We start from the raw sequence: 19,191 nt of genomic DNA, 5'->3' as shown, positions 1-19,191 counted from the left end.
AACATTGAATTTACAGGCAGGTACACTGGTGACCTAATTGTGCATCTTTGTACAGTAATCTAACGCTGCTCAGGGTTGAGCATGAATGCTGACAGTTTATCTCTCGCTGTAATTCTGGAGCAAGTACTTAATTTGCAGGTACTTGAATGGATCCTGCTGATAGGGGTAGAATTTATTCATTAATTACAGAAAGAAATACCCCTATGAAAGAGATACCAAAGTCTGTTGATGCCCTTCTCACGTCAGGCTCTAAATCCACTTGTGGTTAGTGGACCTGGGAGCTGGTTGTGTCACATTGGTGAAGGGCTGATTAATTTATTTTGGACAAGCCTCCTCCTGGGTTAATACTGGTAATGCAACTGTGGGGCACTCTCTTGCCCTCTCTAATCTGTCCTTTAAAGACCTTCCACAGACCAGACAGGTAGGTCGGTAGGTTTCAGCCTTCATTCACAGTTGTAAATTACACTGAGGCTGTATTCCAAGCAGTAATACCTGAGTTGGGCTGCTCAGTAGTTGCATCCTAGGTTTAAAAAACCTAATCCTCCTGTGGCCTTGGCAGAATTGGAGATATCCATGTACTTTTTAAATATGATGAGGGTTTCTGTCTCTACCACCCTTTCATGCAGTGAGTTCCAGATACCCACCACCCTCTGGGTAAAATTTTTTTCCTCAGCTCCCCTCTAATCCTTCTACCAATTACTTTAATCTATGTCCCCTGGTTATTGACCTCTCTGCTAAGGGAAATAGGTCCTTCCTATTCACTCTATCTAGGCCCCTCATAATTTTATATACCTCAATTAAATCTCCCCATAGCCTCCTTTGTTCCAAAAAAAACAACCCCAGCCCATCCAATCTTTCCTCAAAGCAAAAATTCTCCAGTTCTGGCAACATCCTCGTAAATCTCCTCTGTACCCTCTGGTGCAATCACATCTTTCCTGTTATGTGACTAGAACTGTTTGCAGAACTCAAGCTGTGGCCTAACTAGTGTTTTATACAGTTCTATCATAACCTCCCTGCTCTTATATTCTGTGCCTTGGCTAATAAAGGAAAGTATCCCGTATGCCTTTTCAACCACCTTATCTACCTGTCCTGCTACCTTCAGGGATCTGTGGACATGCACTCCAAGGTCCCTCTGTTCCTCTACACTTCTCAGTATCCTCCCATTGATTGAATTCCATTTGTCACTTTTCTGCCCATCTGACCAGTCCATTGATATCTTCCTACAGTCTACAGCTTTCCTCCTCACTGTCAACCACGAGGCCAGTTTTTGTATCATCTGCAAACTTCTTGATCATGCCTCCTACACAAGTCCAAATCATTAATATATATCTCAAAAAGTAGGGGTCTGCGGAACCCACTGGAAACAGCCTTCCAGTCACAAACACCCGCCAATCACTACCCTTTGCTTCCTGCCACTGAGCCAATTTTGGATCCAATTTGCCACTTACCCTTGGATCCCATAGGCTTTTACTTTTTTGACCAGTCTTCCATGTAGGGCCTTGCCAAAATCCATGTAGACTACATCAAACGCACTACCCTCATCAACCCTCCTTGTTACCGCCTCAAAAAAAAAAATTCAATCAAGTTAGTCAGACACGACCTTCCCGTAACAAATCCATGCTGACTGTCCTTGATTAATCAGTGCCTTTCTAAATGATGATTAATACTGTCCCTCAGTTGTTCCAATAATTTGCCACCACCAAGGTTAGGCTTGAGAACACGCACCATAGAATCATAGACTGGTTATGGCACAGAAGGAGGCCATTCGACCCATTGAGCCTCGCTGGCTCTCCAAGAGCATTCCAGTTAGTCCCACGCCCCTGCTCTTTCCCCATAGCCCTGCAAATTTTTCTCCCTCAGGTACCTAACTAATTCATTTTTGAAAGCCACAATTGACCCTGCTTTCACCACCCTTTCAAGCAGTGCATTCCAGATCATAACCACTCGCTGCATTAAAAAGTGTTTCCTCATGTCTCCTTTGGTTCTTTTGCCAATCACCTTAAACCTGTGTCCTCTGGTTTGTGACCCTTCCACCAATGGGAACAGTGTTTCTTTATTTACTTTGTCTAGACCTGTCGTGATTTTGAACACTTCTATCAAATTACCTCTCAACCTTCTCTGCTCTAAGGAGAAAAATCCCATCTTTTCCAGTCTATCCATATAACTGAAGTCCCTCATCCCTGGAACCATTCCAGTAAATCTTTTCTGCACCCTTTCTAAGGCCATCACATCCTTCCTAAAGTGCGGTGCCTGGAATGGGACACAATACTCCAGTTGTGGCCGAACCAGTGTTTTATAAAGCTTCAACATAACATCCTCACTTTTGTACTCTATGCCTCTATTTATAAAGCCCAGGATCCCGTATGCTTTCTTAAACACTTTCTCAATCTGTCCTGCCACCTTCAATGACCTGTGTACATATACCCCGAGGTCTCTGTTTCTGAACCTCCTTTAGAATTGTACCATTTAGTTTATACTGCCTCTCCTCATTCTTCCTACCAAAATGTATCACTTCACACTCCTGTGTTAAATTTCATCTGCCACGTGTCTGCCCATTCCACCAGCCTGCCTATATCCTCTTGAAGTCTATTACTTCCTCCTCATTGTTTACTATACTTCCAAGTTTTGTGTCATCTGCAAGGGCAAGGATTCTGGTGCTAATGCTATGGTTAATTAGCTATCTGGTGTTCTCCAGTGCTTGGCTATCCTGGCAATATCCCATTTGGTTTGAGTAGACTAATTTGGAGCTATGAGCCTAGAAATTGGATTTTCAGGCTAGAAACAGGCTCTAAAGGGACCAGTAGGGCGGGCGTGCGTACACTCATTCCAGGCTGGGTATTTGCTGCACGCCATATTGGTTAGGGAACCCTGTAATCTTTCATTTCAGGCCCCTTTCTGAAACTAGTTTGGGACTGTCCGCAGCATGGGCCGTGCGTGTTGCAGTCAGTGTTTTCAGACATACAGCAGCCAAACCAACAGTCTTTTAAGGTGACAGCTACAGACTACTGCCAAAAAGGTGAGTAAAGATTACTTACATGAATGTGCAGCCAGAAGAAGCAGGTGAGCACTTCCTGGCTCCACATTAAAACTGGGCTCCTGCCAGCCACCGCTCACCCCCGTCCCAATCTCCTTCCCCACCCCGGACTTGCAGTTGGTCTGAGGCTGGTGACCCTGCCAGTTGATCATCTTATTTGAAACCGGCACATTGCCTGAGTGCAAGTGGCATCCCCAGCATGCTGTTCATAAGAAATAGGAACAGGAGTAGGCCAGACGTCCCCTCGAGCCTGCTCAGCCATTCAATAAAATCATGGCTGATCTTCGATCTCTGCTCCACTTTCCTGCCCGACCCCAATATCCCTTGATTCCCCTATAGTCCAAAAATCTATGGATCTCAGTACTGAATATACTCAATGACTCTGCATCCATGGCCCTTTTAGGGTAGAGAATTCCAAAGATTCACAATCCAGAGTGAAGAAATTCCTCCTCATCTCAGTCTTAAATGGCCGACCCCTTATCCTGAGACTATGCCTCCTAGTTCTAGACTCTCCAGCCAGGGGAAACAGCCTCTTAGCATCAATCCTGTCAAGCTCCCGCAGAATCGTCTGTGTCAATGAAATCACCTCTCATTCTTAAACTCCAGGGAGTGTAGGCCCATTCTATTCAATCTTGTCTCATAGAATAACCCTTTCATCCCAGGAATCAATCTAGTGAACCTTTGTTGCACTGCCTCTAAGGCAAGTATATCCATCCTTAGGTAAAGAGACCAAAACTCTGCGCAGTACCGAAGGTGTGGTCTCACCAAAGCCCTGTACGATTGTAGCAAGACTTCCTTACTCTTGTACTGTAACCCCCTTGCAATAAAGGCCAACGTGCCATTTGCCTTCCTAATTGCTTGCTGTACCTGCATGTTAACTTTGTGTTTCTTGTACGAGGACACCCAAATCTCTGAACACCAACATTTAAGTTTCTCAACATTTTAAAAAATATTCTGTTTTTCTATTCTTCCTCACATTTCCCCACATTATATGCTATCTGCCACCTTCTTGCCCACTCATTTAATCTGTCAATATCCCTTTGCAGACTTTGTCCTCCTTACTTTCTCACCTAGTTTTATATCAGCAAATTTGGATACATTACACTTGGTCCCTTCATCTAAGTCATTAATATAGATTGTAACTAGCTGAGGCCCAAGCACTGATCCTTGTGGCACCCCACTAGTTACAGCCTGCCAACCTGAAAATGACCTGTTTATCCTACTCTTTTCTGTCCATTAACCAATCGTCTATCCGTGCTAATATATTACCATAATATACCCCAACCCCATGAGCCCTTATCTTGTGTAACAACCTTTTATGTGGCACCTTAATCAAATGTCTTTTGGAAATCCAAATATACTACATCCACCAGTTCCTCTTTATCTACCCTGCTTGTTACATCCTCAAAAAACATGAATAGATTTGTCAAACACTATTTCCCTTTTTCTTAAAACCATGTTAACTCTGCCTAATTGTATTATGATTTTCTAAGTGCCTTGTTACCACTTCCTTATTAATGGATTCCAGCATTTTCCTCTGCTTGTAGTTCCCTGTTTTCTCTCCCTCCTTTCTTGAATAGTGTGTTACATTTGCTACCTTCCAATCCGCTGGGATCGTTCTAGAATCTATGGAATTTTGGAAGATCACAACCAATGCATCCACTATCTCTGCAGCCACCTCTTTTAGAACCCTAGGATGTAGGCCATCAGGTCCAGGGGATTTGTCAGCTTTTAGTCCCATTAGTTTCTCAAGTATTTTTTCTCTACTGATTAATTACTTAAGTTCCTCACACTCATTAACCCCTTGGTTCCCCACTATTTTTGGTATGCTTTTTGTGTCTTCTACTGTGAAGTCAGATACAAAATATCTGTTTAATGTGTCTGCCATTTCCTTATTCCCCATTTATAATTTCTCCTATCTCAGCCTCTAAGGGACTAACATTTTCTTTTGCTACTCTTCCCTTTTTCATACTTTGTAGAAACTCTGACAATCTATTATTTCTTGCTAGTTTACTCTCATTCTATTTTCTCCCTCTATCAATTTTTTGCTCATCCTTTATTGGTTTCTACAACCCTCAGGCTTGCTACTCTTCTTCACATTATAGGCCTCTTCTTTTAATCTAATACTATCCTTAACTACTTTAATTAGCCACGGATGGATTACTCTTCCTGTGGAGTTTTTATCATTGAGAATTTTAAAATATTTCTTTAAATGTCTACCACTGCTTATCTACTGCATTACCTTTTAATCTAATTTCCCAATCTACCTTAGCCAATTTGCCCCTCATATCTAAGTAATTGGCTTTGTTTAAATTCCTGTTCACTTCTTGATGACGCAAGAGTTCCATGTGATGCTCTTGCTCACCAGCTTCGGCACAGCGGTTCGTGTTTGCCACTGGCTTCCAATTTCTAAGCCATCATGTCCACTCTAGAGGCCTGGATTTTGGCTGCTGTTTTATTGAGCAGAGAAACTGGCCTGTAGGAAGTACATGAGATTGAATCCTTTATCCTTGTGCATTAGTATGGTTGTTTCAAATGAGCCTGCGAGGGTGCATATGTAGTAGAATACTTTCTGCAACATTGGTGTTTAGTTGGGAATGTAGGACTGCACTAGGCATAGGTGTTTAGGTAGGCTGGATTACTGTAGTTTAGATGGGAGAATCTGGTGACTGGGCAACTGCTGGTGACTGTTGCAGGAGAGGGACATTTGTAAATAAGCTTTTGGCTCCTGGTAGTGGCATGGGATTCTGAGGTGTAAAATGAAGTATTATAAGCTGCAAGCTCCATGTTGCTTTCTTTGGACTTGGAGGGAAAGTTGCTACCTAATTTGCTAATGGATGAACCAGTTCTATTCTAGACCCATTGTTGAAGGGCATATTGAGAATTTTTGCAAGAATGCTTTTAAAGAGTATTTATTGTATGGTTAGTTTATGGAAAATCTTTTAATTTCTTTGTGTTATAGGCTAACAATCAGTGACCCAATTCAATTTATCTACTAACTTTTTTTTTAAAAAACAGATGTGCTCAGCCTATCCAAATTAACCAAGAACCTGTGATTCTACAAGTTGTCGTAATATCTGATGTTACAAGAAACAACAAGGCCTTGGTTTGGTACATAAGTCAAACTCATCCTGTTGCATTGTAAATAGTGACATTTTTGGTATAAATATCGATGTTTGTTTAAAGGATAAAACAGTTACTGCCTGTTTGTAATGTTTTAGTTACATTTTTTTTAAAACTTACATAATTTTTGTATGATTTTTGCCTGAACTGTGACATGCTAATCATAACCATTAAATTTGGCTGTTTAATTAGATTGTGACTATTTTACTTTTTAATGTAAACATACCAAATTACTTGTGTTCAAGATTTGAAGTTTGCTCTTGGGCTGGTAGCTCCTTACTGAGCTGTTCTCCTCTGCAACTCTATCCTGGTCATCCAATGCCATCCTTTGCCTTTTCTCCCACAATCACCTCTCTTCCACTGCTTAATATCCCCATGCTCTATAAGTGAATGTATTTTAGCCCAAACGACAAATTCAAGCTGCTAGTTTAAAGTTATCTGTGCAGAGCCCACTGCCAACTCCACCCCCACTTGGAGAGTCGTGAAAAAGACCAATGGCTGGAACTCTGCTCAGATTTGATTTTCCCAGACTCTTGGATTCCTCTGCCATTAAGACTATGGCCTCTCCACTGGACTAAATTGTTAGGCTCAGCTGCTGTGACTCTGCTCCTTTACCACATCACATTTCAAAGTAACTAACACTTTCTAGCCAGCAGGCCATTTCTTTTCTTCCCCACCACCCCCACCACCACCACCAGATGAGCTGACTGTACTTTAATGCACTGCTGGAGTTTCAGCTTCATTTTACTGCTAATGGGGGTCATGCACAGATATACACTTCCCTTGGGCCGAAGTCCATTTCTCCGCTGCTTCTGTACCTTAGTGACTTCCAACATCACTGCTGTTTTCTACGAAGACTGTATTCTCACTGGTCATCTCCATTCTAGTATCTAGCCTGCCACTGTTTCCTGCTCCTCTTGCTGGGATTTTTCACTGTATGCTGAGCTAGCTCTGATCTGGTTCCCATTCTGCTCCACTGCCACCTGCTTCCCATCCCTGTACTGCTTTATTGGATCTGTTAGTGTACAAGGCCATTACTCACCTCTGCTGGATCGACCTAATGCTGGCTCATGGTTGGTTCTCCACGCCTCTTTTCATGGGAAAACCTCTAGCAGTGTGTGCACTGGTACTCTACCCCTCCTGGACTCTTGCCCTCCACCCAACCAGCAGAGTTTGTCGATGCTGTAAACTGACTGCACCCTGTCTGGAAGCCAACTTCATTCCACCATGGACTTTGACTTTGGACTCTGGTCTGCTCCTTTTTCTCAGTTTACAACCAGGACGTAACTTGAATTTCCTCAGTGACCATTCACATGTGCATTTTGGCTGCCACTCCTATCTCCCTTTTTACTCTACTCCTCTGAGCACTTCTCTCCTGTATCCTGCCTTTCCTGTTACCCACATATGCTTCCTTTCACTGGTACTTTATTACCTGAACCCTTCCCTATTCCACAACCGTGCTACTTTCCTGCTGCTGTCCCAGGCTTGACTCCATCCTGGATAGGCCCACAGCTTCCCTCCGTGCTTTTCAGCATTCTCTGAAGGGGCCATTAAGGTACTTGTTGATACTAGGAACAGGAGTCGGCCATTCAGCCCCTCGTGCCTGCGCCGCCATTTGATAAGATCATGGCTGATCTGTGATCTAACTCCATATACCTGCCTTTGGCCCATATCCCTTAATACCTTTGGTTGCCAAAAAGCTATCTATCTCACATTTAAATTTAGCAATTGAGCTAGTATCAATTGCCATTTGCGGAAGAGTGTTCCAAACTTCTACCGCCCTTTTGTGTAGAAATGTTTTCTAATCTCGCTCCTGAAAGGTCTGGCTCTAATTTTTAGACTGTGCCCCCTACTCCTAAAATCCCCAACCAGCGGAAATAGTTTCTCTCTATCCACCCTATCTGTTCCCCTTAATATCTTAAACTTCGATCAGATCACCCCATAACCTTCGAAACTCCAGAGAATACAACCCCAATTTGTGTAATCTCTCTTCATAACTTAACCCTTGAAGTCCAGGTATCATTCTAGTAAACCTACACTGCACTCCCTCCGAGGCCAATATGTCCTTCCGAAGGTGCGGTGCCCAGAACTGCTCACAGTACTCCAGGTGCGGTCTAACCAGGGTTTTTCATAGCTGAATTGCTAAATTTAAATCTGAGATAGATAGCTTTTTGGCAACCAAAGGTATTAAGGGATATGGAGTTAGATTACAGATCAGCCATGATCTTATCAAATGGCAGAGCAGGCACGAGGGGCTGAATGGCCTACTCCTGTTCCTATGTCACTGCTTCCTTACAAGCAGCAAACCCTAACCGTTTATCAGCTGTCTTATAATGTCTCTCTTTGGCTTGGTGTCAATTTTTGTCTGATTACGCTCCTGTGAAGCGACTTGGGATGTTTTCCTCTATTAAAAGTACGATATGAATGCAAATTGTTACTGTTTTTTAAAATATATATTATATATATAATCTCCAAATATAACAAGTTCCTCTTCATTCTATATTTTTTTCCTCAGTGATTTGAAGAAGCATAAGCAGCATGTGTGCAAAAGGCTTGATTTCTGCTGCAAATTAATGACTTGCATTAGTTGCCTTATTTCATTTGTACTGAATTTTGCGTAGTTAGTAACATGAAGTAATGTTTGTAAAGTGATAGGACGGTACTTGCTGAGGGCCTCTGCCACTGGCAGAGCTTCTAGCACCAGGTGACTTATTCAAAAAGCACTGATTGCCTTACACTTGTCTGAGCGGTGATACTAATGGATACAAATCATGGGCAGTGTAATGGTGATTTTCTAATAAGCTACCAACTGCATGGGAGGCCCAGCATGTGTCACAAGCCTCAAATAGGTAAGTTTAAAATCAACAAACCATTACTGGTTCAAATGTGAAGGAGTGTTTTATCCTCTTCCACAAGAGCCATTATGTTTACTGCAGCTCAGCCTTTATATACTCAATAAATCAGTCAATAAAGCATCCTTAGTGTCAGAGTTTTCATTTTCAATACTATAAACAAGTGATTTCAAATATCCTTTTGGATTATTGCCCAGTATTGACACCATAAACTCTTGGGCAGCATGATTGGGTAAATTAACAGGAGGTTTGATACTCTTGACAAATCTAACCGACTCTCTGACAGAGACTGGAGGTGAAATGCGAGAAAGCAATGATCCTTTAGCTGGGGAAATAATGAGCTGGAATTGGCACAGCTCCTGACCTTCAAAGGACGCAGGAGTAGACTATCACATGTAGCAACAGCTGTCTAAAATCAATTATGAAATGTTCATACTTAGCACATGATTTTCCCAGAATCAAGCTCATTAGGTTTACTTGAGCAGTATGTGGAGGAATGTGGAATGAAGAACTACAGCAATTCCAAACAGTTTTTTTGTACTAGATGGCAAATCAGCCACTAAGGTTTTAGCAATCCAAATATATGCAGTCTGGCAATATGGCAAATGGAATAGCTCAGAGAGCAGATCACATTACCATGGTACTGCCAGCACCTGCCATTGGAATATTAGTACTTGGCACACATACAGTGGATGATCTCCAGGTTTGTAATGCATAGAATTCAATCAAGATGTAATATTGCTCATCTTATCCAGACCCAGTGAAGAAAGAAAAATGGTATTGCCTGAGTGCATTAACAACTTTAGCTGAGCTGTATTTGAAGACTTCAGTTTTAGAATTCAGAGTGATGCTGAAAGCAAGCTCCTCATTGAAGGTCTCATGTAGAAGTAAAAGATGATCAAGGTGAAACTGACTGATTAGTTTGAAATTTTTTTAGCAGTCTCTACCACAATGAAATGTAATAGTCACACTTTTTTTGTTTTACTCTTCTAATCCTGCATGAGACAAAGTTAAGGGAAAGCACCAGAGGCAACGTAAAACCATCAATAATGAAAGAGGGGTCACTGTAATGGGCGCAAAATTTCACACCAGGATGAAGAAAGAGACTTAAACTCCCATCGTTTCAAAATTTAAACAGCAATAAAGTGATATTCTAGCATTTTCTAACAAACATAATAGATGGCAGGAAAATAAGATGGTACCCTTATATAGTGAAGGGATAGTACAGCCATAAAAATTCATGGAACAGTCATTCCTATGGCTTTTTCTTTACATCCCATTGGATAGCCTGTGGCACGTGGAGTAAAACAAAGATTAGATTTTTTAAAAACAAAATCTTTATCCACCGTTGGTTTGTATCATGGAAAGTAGTCTAAGATCTGCAGCATTTCCTCTACCCCACACTTCAAATTTTACAATCCAGAAGTGGAGGTTTGTGCTCAGTGATTATCATATTACCTTGTCTGGAAATGAGAAAATCAAAGGCTCATCAGCTTGGTGAGTAAATGCACCTCTTGGCTTGTATGCCTTAGTACCACACCATGACAGTCCCAGGCTCAATTCTACTCTGGTGAATGAGTTGGAAGTCAGCCAGAGTTATGGTAAGGTTATTTCAATTCATCTTGGTGGCTAAGTGGGGGAGGAGGGAAAGAAAGGAAAATTAGCGAAGTTTCCAAGTCGTGATAACTAATCACAGCAGAATAACCTGCTGACACTGTCTAGGTTCACATATGAAGAGTGACCACTTGCGCAAGATAGTGGAGGCACCTGTGGAACCATCTCCCAGCCTGAGTCATTGCTTTGAGGAGAAGCTAAGAATGTGAGTTGTGTGTTTTAAAAAATCTCAAGTTTTACTACAGGATGCACTCCAGATTGTAACTTTCAACTCTACCCAGGAAGACCATTAACAATAACTGGCAAATAAATGATTATGGAAAAATGTGTCCCTTTTGGAAATACTTTTTTTCATCAGCTTGGCAGTTCTAACTTGTTTTGTAAATGACCACTACATCTTACATACATGAAAAAACAAGGAATACAAAACTTTTTCTGAATCTTATTTATTCTGTATTTAACACACCTGATTTGCCTATATCTTTTCAATAAATACCTTGCATTGCTAGTTACATTTCAGATTGAAAATATAGAACAATGCACTGAAAAATAGATTGCTGTTAGCAAATACATTCAACACCATCAATCTGCCACGCCTGGAAAGGCATACATGTCACAATATTGAAAAACACAATTACAGCCACAGACTGTACTGGTTTAAATATAAGCAGAGGCCAGTCCTGCCCCACATTGAGCAAAACTAAAGTATGAGCAGGCTGTTTTGACAGCTATACCAGTGACATGTACAATTATTGAAAAGATAATTACTGCAGGGCAGCAACTCCTACACTCTGCAATTACAGCAATGGATAGAAATGTATTTTTTTTAAAAAACAAATTCAAACCAACAAAAATATACTGAAATGCTATATCTTTCTAATAAGATCCTAAGCATGCACATACACAAACAAGTGCACCATCAAGCTTCGGCAGTTCAGGTCTTTTAGCACACACAATATGCATTAATTGCCAGTATCAAACTGGCATCCTACAGGATTACAAATGACTCATGCAAAATACGGCACCAGAAAGCTTTCTTGAACTTTAACAATGCAAATGGGTCAGTAAATCAGGTACATTTCAGAATATTTGGAAGCCAACTGCATTTTCACTTAGGAAACTTCATGCTCCAAATACACAGTTATCCAGCATTATGAGCCGCACCTTCAAGGTTCCTCAATAGAAGAAAAATCAGGCTAGGTTCCCTTATGGAAAGGAGGATGGATAAACATACTGGTTTTGCTCAATTATCTTTGGGGATCAGGGCATTGCTTCAGAAGATTAAATGAGTAGGGTGGAGTCTATGATCAGGTACACTGCACATGGTCTATGGATGAATCAGGCTTAATGGGCTGAAAGTGTCTTTTCTTGTTCTGTGCTTTATGTTTTAAAGTACTGTATAATAGAGACTTTCAACAAAAACATAAAATAGTTCAACTCCAGTTCCAAAAAACCAGTACCATGTGCTGAACTAAGCAACTTAGGTTACACCGTTATCACATGTAGAGGAGTGTAACATGCAAACCTGTGTAAAATTGTGCTTTCAAATTGCAGAGGACAATTAGCATTACCTGATGAATTAAACCGCATACAGTATTCAAACCCTAATCACTACAAATAGCAACCTAATTTGATTGTCCTGAAGATATCAAGGGACGGTTTCTGTACATTTTAACTGCTTTTGATTCTGAAGTACAGTAGTCTTTTTCACAGTCTTATCAAGTTTTCAAATAAATTACCAGCTACTGGATCAACTCCAACACAAGACAAAATCAAAATATACTGTTTAGTTACTTACTAAAATTATTTAAAAATACCACTGACATAAATCATGACTTCAACCAAAACTTCAATTAAGAATAAATAAGACTGATTACAAACCAACAAGTAAGTGCCTAATAACAGCTATTTTTGTATCTGTCAAACAGTTATTGTTTTTTCAATATTATTTCTTCTAAACTTGCCAATAATTCAGGCAAAACCTTGAAAGTGTTCATATTTCTGAAAAAGTATTGTGCGAACCTGATGGATGGTACAATGTTTTTGTCGCTGAATCATTTGCATTCCTTTGAGATTTACTTACAAACATTTACAGTAATGAAACATGAAGACTCTTCTGTTTAGTGGACCTTAATAAGAAGTGGGAAAAAGAATAAGTCAGTGCTCAATGAAACAATACCTTTTGAAGAATGTCAAGAAAAAAAAGTTAAGACTATAACAAATGGGAAAATTTAAGAACAATAATCGGTACATCTCAAGTAACACAGGCCTAATATTTACGAAACGTTTACCTAGAGTCTGGACTTTTATAGTTCTCAGTCCTGATACTAATACTGGACTTGTTTTAGCAGATACTGGTAAACAAATATGAACCTTGTGAATTCATTGCTCCATTTTTACACAATTGGAACAGTAGGCTGTTCAAAGATGCAGGTAAAATAGCCTCTTTGTAAAACATTGTGACAAAATTCTAATACTGGACACAATAATATTCATTCACATTTTACAGGAATGTTTCCAACAGGTTAATTACAGACAACAGATATAATTTCCTTATAAGTTTTCTAAAGCTGGACATTTTCTAGTGTTTATGGGCCAGGTACCTGACTGATTTAAAGCGATTTCCACTACTCATATCATTCAGGACTCCGTGGCAATTTCATATCGATTAGAAGCCATACAGAACCCTAAAATTCACAAGTTGCACTGAGATTGTCCTGCCTTTTTTAATACACAGAGAACTCAGTGCATTACATCAAGCTCCAGAGTCAGGTCTCAGGCCCCAAACCGAACACTGACAATCTTTTTTATTTTGTCCAGACCTATTATTTTCTTAGACTACATCAAAAAGTTCCAAGTCTAAAACACCAGAGTAATTACTTGCCAAAAATACAACACTATTTTACAAACATTACTCAAACGTCAGTTTGGTTTTGGTAATTCAGAACAAAATTACAGAGGGACATAGAAGAACTATACCATGCTGTCTAGGTTCTCCTGGGAGTGTTTTTCTTTTCCATTGTTTGAGTCCTCTGTGGGCATATACTGGTTCTGATAATCCTGAAGAATTGTTACAATATCATGGTGACCAAAGTGAATGGCCTCATCCACTGGTGTGTTGCCCCACCTACAATCAGTAAAAATATTACAGTACCAATTAAACTATACATTCCAGGTGAAGTGTCTGAAAAAACAAATTATTTACAGGCACTATATTCAATCAGAGTAAGAATTTCTGTAGACTATACGGGATTGAGCAGGCTATTTAAAATTAAATACTACTGGATTATGTCTAACTCACCTGTCTTTTGGGAACGGATTTACTTTGCACGCTTCTAACAAAAAGTGAACCACCTCCACGTGGCCTACAAATCAAAATACAGTCGTTACAGTTTGAACTACAAAACAAGTGCTTTCCTTACTGTAATAAAAGAGGCAGGCTATCTCCAAGTTACATCTTACCTTCAGCAGCTGCCACATGCAGTGCCGTTCGTGAGTCATAGTCCCTCTGCTCCATGTCCATGGCAGACAAAGCAAATCTGGAACAAAAGAAAGGTAACTGTTCTTCACAATTTCTTATGAGATCTAAGGTAATGTTTACATTGATAAGTCTTTTCATTCTATTTATATACTATTAAATGACTCCATTAGTTTTTTTTAAATTTGAAGATTTAATATTTTAATAGATTTTATGTGTAACTAGATGCAAAAATACAAGCTGTTAAACTAGAAAGGAGACACGTCCTGCATATTCTATCAAGTTCTGATCACCTTTCCAGGTAACCATTTATTTAAGGTATAACGGCAATTATAATGGTTATAGCTTGGTTAATGTGAAATAACTAATAATACCAAGTTGATGTCAGTATCCTTATGAGACAGAGATAGCCACTAGTTTTTTTGTTGCAGCTACCATAAAGCAACTTCACATACTTAAGTAAATTTTTTTTGTTTAAAAAAGCATCTTTTATAAACACACACCATCCAGAACTGGCAGTCTCTGAATTCAAGCCCACAAACACAGAGTAGCAGGTATGCTATTAGCCACAGGCAAGAGAAGGTGAACCACAAATGGCCTCCAGGCTGTATTTTGACTACCACTGCTCTGAGACAATGCATTGTTATTGTGTGTATCCTCCATTTTTATCACATTAAAGTACAAGAAGAGTACAAGCTGCTGAGTGACATTAGTGTGTCTTAAGAATTTTTAGAAGTATAATTGAATCTAAAAAACTACAGCAAAGTAGTGGGCTACAGGGAAAGAGCAGGGCAATGGGACTAACTGGATTTCTCTTAAAAAGAGCTGGCATGGGCTCAATGGGCCGAATGGCCTTCTGTGCTGAAACCATTCTATGATTCTATGAAGTAGGCCCATTGTTAAAATACTACTGTCAGTTTCAGGAGACTCAAAGCTTGGTTTAAAGTGAGATTGCCAGCTATGTTTTACATCTGATTCGCAACCGCCTACAATACGATGCTGCAGTTTTTGAGGCAAGACTTCTTGCTTTATCGCAGGAAATGGACCACAACCCACATCTGTAATTAGCAGTGTAAACAGCAAACGATATTGCTAAGTCTCCTGCATTAGAATCAGATTTATATGGGATCAGTCGCAGTGTGTCCCTGATCAGTTCCTTATAATAATAAAAAAAGGTTGGTGTGGTGACAAGTTGGATTGTGTTCCTCCCTGACACATTTTAAGTATCCTGCAAGTTGCTTTCTTGATGGCTATGTTTTGAGTCTCGAAAACCTCCATTTAGTTAAGAATTACTGGTCAAATACTGAGTTTGAAGGAAGCCTTGAAGAAACTAGTCATCAAAAAACCTATTTACACAATATACAGCAAATCCAAAAAGGTGCTGTCCCTTTCTATTGCTGCTGGATGTCAGCATCTTTTGTAAATACAATACAGTATAATGTAGCATTAATAAAAATGACAGTACAGAAAATTAGTAGCTGGAAATGACAGTATTCGTGACCTACAATGAGCACTTTCATTTATGAACCATTTTTTTTTTAGTTGGATGCACCAATAAATCAAAGACTTCGCCAAGTAACAGATACTTTGAAAAAATGTCCTGGAGAGGTCAAGATTTATAATGGCTTAGTACATTAACAGCTCATTAAACCTAAAAGTATCCCCTTAGGGTGCTCATGAAAATATCTTTTTCACAAATGCTTGGACAAATGCCGCAATACCTAAAACGGCATCCAAATTCACAGCAAACATTTTACATCCTTCATAATGTGTAATCTCAATAGGCAGACTGCATTGCAGCTACTTAGAGCTAGCATTTATTGCTGTGGCAAATCAAACTCAATCTCTTCTCTACTCCCTTTTAATCCACTAAAATCAGTGGACCAAAGTACTTAATTCTGTTCCAGTTCTGCTGCTTAGCGGTTACATCATTTAGTGATCTATGCAAAGATTAGCGTTATGAAAAATTGGGTTTTCTAATAGCTCGTATAACTTTAATGTGATAAGAGTAATGATAAAGATAACTGTCAGTAATTTCTTAAAAAACTTTTCTGCTCTTTACATAAATTCCCAGTTAAGAACTGCCATGTACACAGGGAAAGCTGGACGTGTGTAGAATTCATCGGCTATGGATGGAACTTGTGGGTTTTTGCATTGTCTGCAGGTTTCCTGTCTATTATTGTTAGTGAAAACAATGTCTGGAATCTTTGCCTTTATCAAACAGACAAAAGCCCACCAATACCCAGATTATGCTATGAAAATATTTGCACACACAAGAAGTCCATGTGCTATCTCCACTCGGCTAAACATGACATGTAGATTCACTTATGATGCAAGAACATTCTTGGAAAATCTTACCTTCTGAGTGCAGACACATCTCCAGTATATGCAGCAAAGAGAAGGTTGATCACTGACTTCACCTTAAAAGGTTTAGAAAAAGACACAAGAAAAGGCAGATTTGATTTATAGCTACTTTGAAACATTTATTCCGTATTTTAGAATTCATGACAATCACTTATATTTCCTTCCACAACTAGGTATGAATATGACACGATTAAAAACATCAAAGACTATTGGGGGAAAAAGTAACCAATCGATCCCATAGTCACTTTCTCACATTTTTAAACTTTGAGGGTCTAGAAGCCTAGGAAGAAGAGTAGGTCATTCGCCCCCTCGAGTTTGTATGCCATGCAATGAGATCACTGCTGATTCATACCTCACCTCCATTTACTGCGGTTAATTCATTTCTCATCCCTTCAAACTTTGCCTTACTTAAGTTTAAAACTTCAGTTTGTGACTCTCCTTTCCCCCTCTCAAACCTAATCTCAAATTCAATCATATTATGGTCACTATTTGCAAGATGCTCCCTTATCATCAGATTGTTAACTAATTCTGGTTTATTATTCATCACCAAATCCAGTATGGCCTATTCTTGTCAGTTCTAAACATTATTGTTCTAGAAAACCGTCCCGAATACATTCTAGAAATTAATTGCCTTTACTACTTGAGCTGTTCTGCTTCTTCCAGTCTATGTGAAAATTAAAATCTCCCATGATAACCATGTTATTTTTGCTACATACTTCCCTAATCTCTGCATTTATACACCTCCACTACATCAATACTATCAGCAGGTCTGTAGACAACTCCTACCAGAGTCTTGCACCCTTTGCTGTTCCTTAACTCTACTAATAGTGTTTCCACTGCTCGATCACCCTTACTGAAATCCCTTCCTTCTATTGTGGTAATTGGATCTTTTATCAATACTGCTACTCCCCTTCCTTTCCCAATTTCTCGGTCCTTTCTAAAGATCCTATAGCCTGGAATATTAAGCTCCCAATCATGTTCAAGTTGTAGCCAGGTCACTGTAATGGCTACTACATAATATCATTTAAGCTGAATTTGTGCTTCTAGTTCATGTATTTTATTTCTTATGCTACGTGGATTCGTGTACAGAACTCTTATCTGAGTAACTGTCCCCACCCTGCCCATATGTAACACTGGTCTTTTTCTCACTCATTTTCCACTCCCACCCCCCTACTTTATGACTTATTGTCTATTTTTTCAAATATCATTGTATTGTAACAAAACTAACAACCATAAGAAACCAAAATAAATGCACAGCTTTAATGGAGAACAGAAAGTCAATCATTTCAGTCAGTACTGATGTATATTAGAGCTCCCACATGGACGCTAGGAATGTGCTGTGAACCTTGGTCGAATACAGTATCTATAGAAATGGACTATCGTGATAGCAAAAAAATCTATGGACTGCTGCCACAATAGCATTGATTGACATTGACAGATATGGATGTTCTGACAGCTTTGGGACTTAATAAGAATCAATGCTAGCAAAATTGATTTGTGATTATACATCTGTGTGCTGACATCAAGCTGGTATGGAATCGGTTCAAGTATCTGTGTAACAATTTAACCTATGATTACGTTTCTGTAAATGAGTCCAAATAAAGCATACCATGAGATCCATTCAATCCATTATGGAAACAGGAACAGCAGTACGAATGTCTCCCAAGAAAAAAGTAAAGTGAAAGGTATGGCATACATCTTTACCTCCTCTCCTCATTATACAAGATTAATTTTTATCAATGACTGTACAGCATAATAAATTGAAGGGGAAGGGAACAGGTCAATGAGAATACTTTGAACAAAAACATTTCCTCAACTTATTTTTTTATCACTACCGTGGAGATTTTCAATAGGGTAATCCTCCACTTTAGGCTACTACAGGGATGTCAATTGCCAGATGCATCAATGTGCATGTTAGAGTAGGTCCTTTGCAAACCGCACAAAGGAGAGACTTCAAACTGGACAGATGTCTGCTCTAAAGTCACCAGACTCCAGGAAATCACAGGACAGGCTGAGACATTTGCATTCCAACCTGTACTATGGTTTCCCAGGACCAACCGATCCAGAGCAGCTCTCAGGCTGGTTTGAAGCCTCGCCTCATGTTTGAAATGGTGGGCCTGCCCATAATTGATGTCACTAGAGTATTCAGCAGGGAGGGAAACCCTACTCAAGAGTATCAATGCCAGCAGGAAAAGGGACATTACTTTTTTTTTTAAATGAAGAAATATCTGGTAAGTGTGTTTTATTATAAATAAATAAAGTATTATAAATAAAAAGTACTCCCCCCTACACTTTCTTTTCTCTTTAAATGTATTCTAGCTGTTTCTCTTCTACACTCATCCAAAAGTTAAAAACTGTTCCCCGACTACATTATTTGTAGAAAAACTGATTTTCAGACAAAATGCCCTTTTATTTCAATGAGTCGCGGATTGGTTATCCAGACTACTCGCATGTATGAACCTAGATCAAGTACAGAAACAACAAAGCTAGAGTATTTTGCTCAATGGTAAGAAAATACTACATATTGAACGCCAAACATTTCTTGTTCCACAAACTGGCTTTTGCTTGCTCTTCAAACCTCGGCCCGATTATTTTAGTTCTCTTTCAGTGACCTCCATTCTGTGCATCAACTGTGCCCGTTTTTTCTCCCTGTCATTCTCCTCTAGTCTTTACTTGCTGTCTTTCCAGTTACACATTAATATGTTTACTTAAGACACACCTGAGTA

At 39.5% G+C, this 19,191-nt stretch overlaps 2 protein-coding genes and 1 long non-coding RNA gene across 3 annotated transcripts in view; 1 reads left to right on the top strand and 2 right to left on the bottom strand.

Annotated features, from left to right (window-relative positions):
- The window catches only part of LOC137323802 (signal transducer and activator of transcription 1-alpha/beta-like), a 62,763-nt gene extending 53,630 nt beyond the window's left edge, over nucleotides 1-9,133 (top strand). Inside the window, exon 24 of the mRNA XM_067987753.1 lies at nucleotides 6,053-9,133. Within this exon, the coding sequence (XP_067843854.1) occupies nucleotides 6,053-6,076 (24 nt within the window). The 3' untranslated portion in view covers nucleotides 6,077-9,133. The remainder of the gene's footprint in view (nucleotides 1-6,052) is intronic.
- LOC137323803 (uncharacterized) overlaps nucleotides 1-10,929 on the bottom strand; it is a 30,843-nt gene extending 19,914 nt beyond the window's left edge. Inside the window, exon 1 of the long non-coding RNA XR_010963447.1 lies at nucleotides 10,468-10,929. This is a non-coding gene — a long non-coding RNA (uncharacterized lncRNA). The remainder of the gene's footprint in view (nucleotides 1-10,467) is intronic.
- Nucleotides 10,930-11,053: 124 nt separating this feature from the next.
- Nucleotides 11,054-19,191, bottom strand: part of LOC137323800 (glutaminase kidney isoform, mitochondrial-like) — a 91,740-nt gene continuing 83,602 nt past the window's right edge. Inside the window, exons 15-19 of the mRNA XM_067987747.1 lie at nucleotides 16,460-16,521; nucleotides 14,086-14,162; nucleotides 13,925-13,988; nucleotides 13,603-13,750; nucleotides 11,054-12,752 (exon numbers count right to left, since the gene is read on the bottom strand). Of these exons, the coding sequence (XP_067843848.1) occupies nucleotides 12,744-12,752; nucleotides 13,603-13,750; nucleotides 13,925-13,988; nucleotides 14,086-14,162; nucleotides 16,460-16,521 (360 nt within the window). The 3' untranslated portion in view covers nucleotides 11,054-12,743. The remainder of the gene's footprint in view (nucleotides 12,753-13,602; nucleotides 13,751-13,924; nucleotides 13,989-14,085; nucleotides 14,163-16,459; nucleotides 16,522-19,191) is intronic.

Source organism: Heptranchias perlo, chromosome 7 (assembly GCF_035084215.1).
Source record: "Heptranchias perlo isolate sHepPer1 chromosome 7, sHepPer1.hap1, whole genome shotgun sequence".
In the NCBI taxonomy this organism is placed as follows: domain Eukaryota; kingdom Metazoa; phylum Chordata; class Chondrichthyes; order Hexanchiformes; family Hexanchidae; genus Heptranchias; species Heptranchias perlo.
The sequence above is the reverse complement of the archived record's forward strand: the minus strand, read 5'-3'. Positions and strand labels throughout refer to the sequence as shown.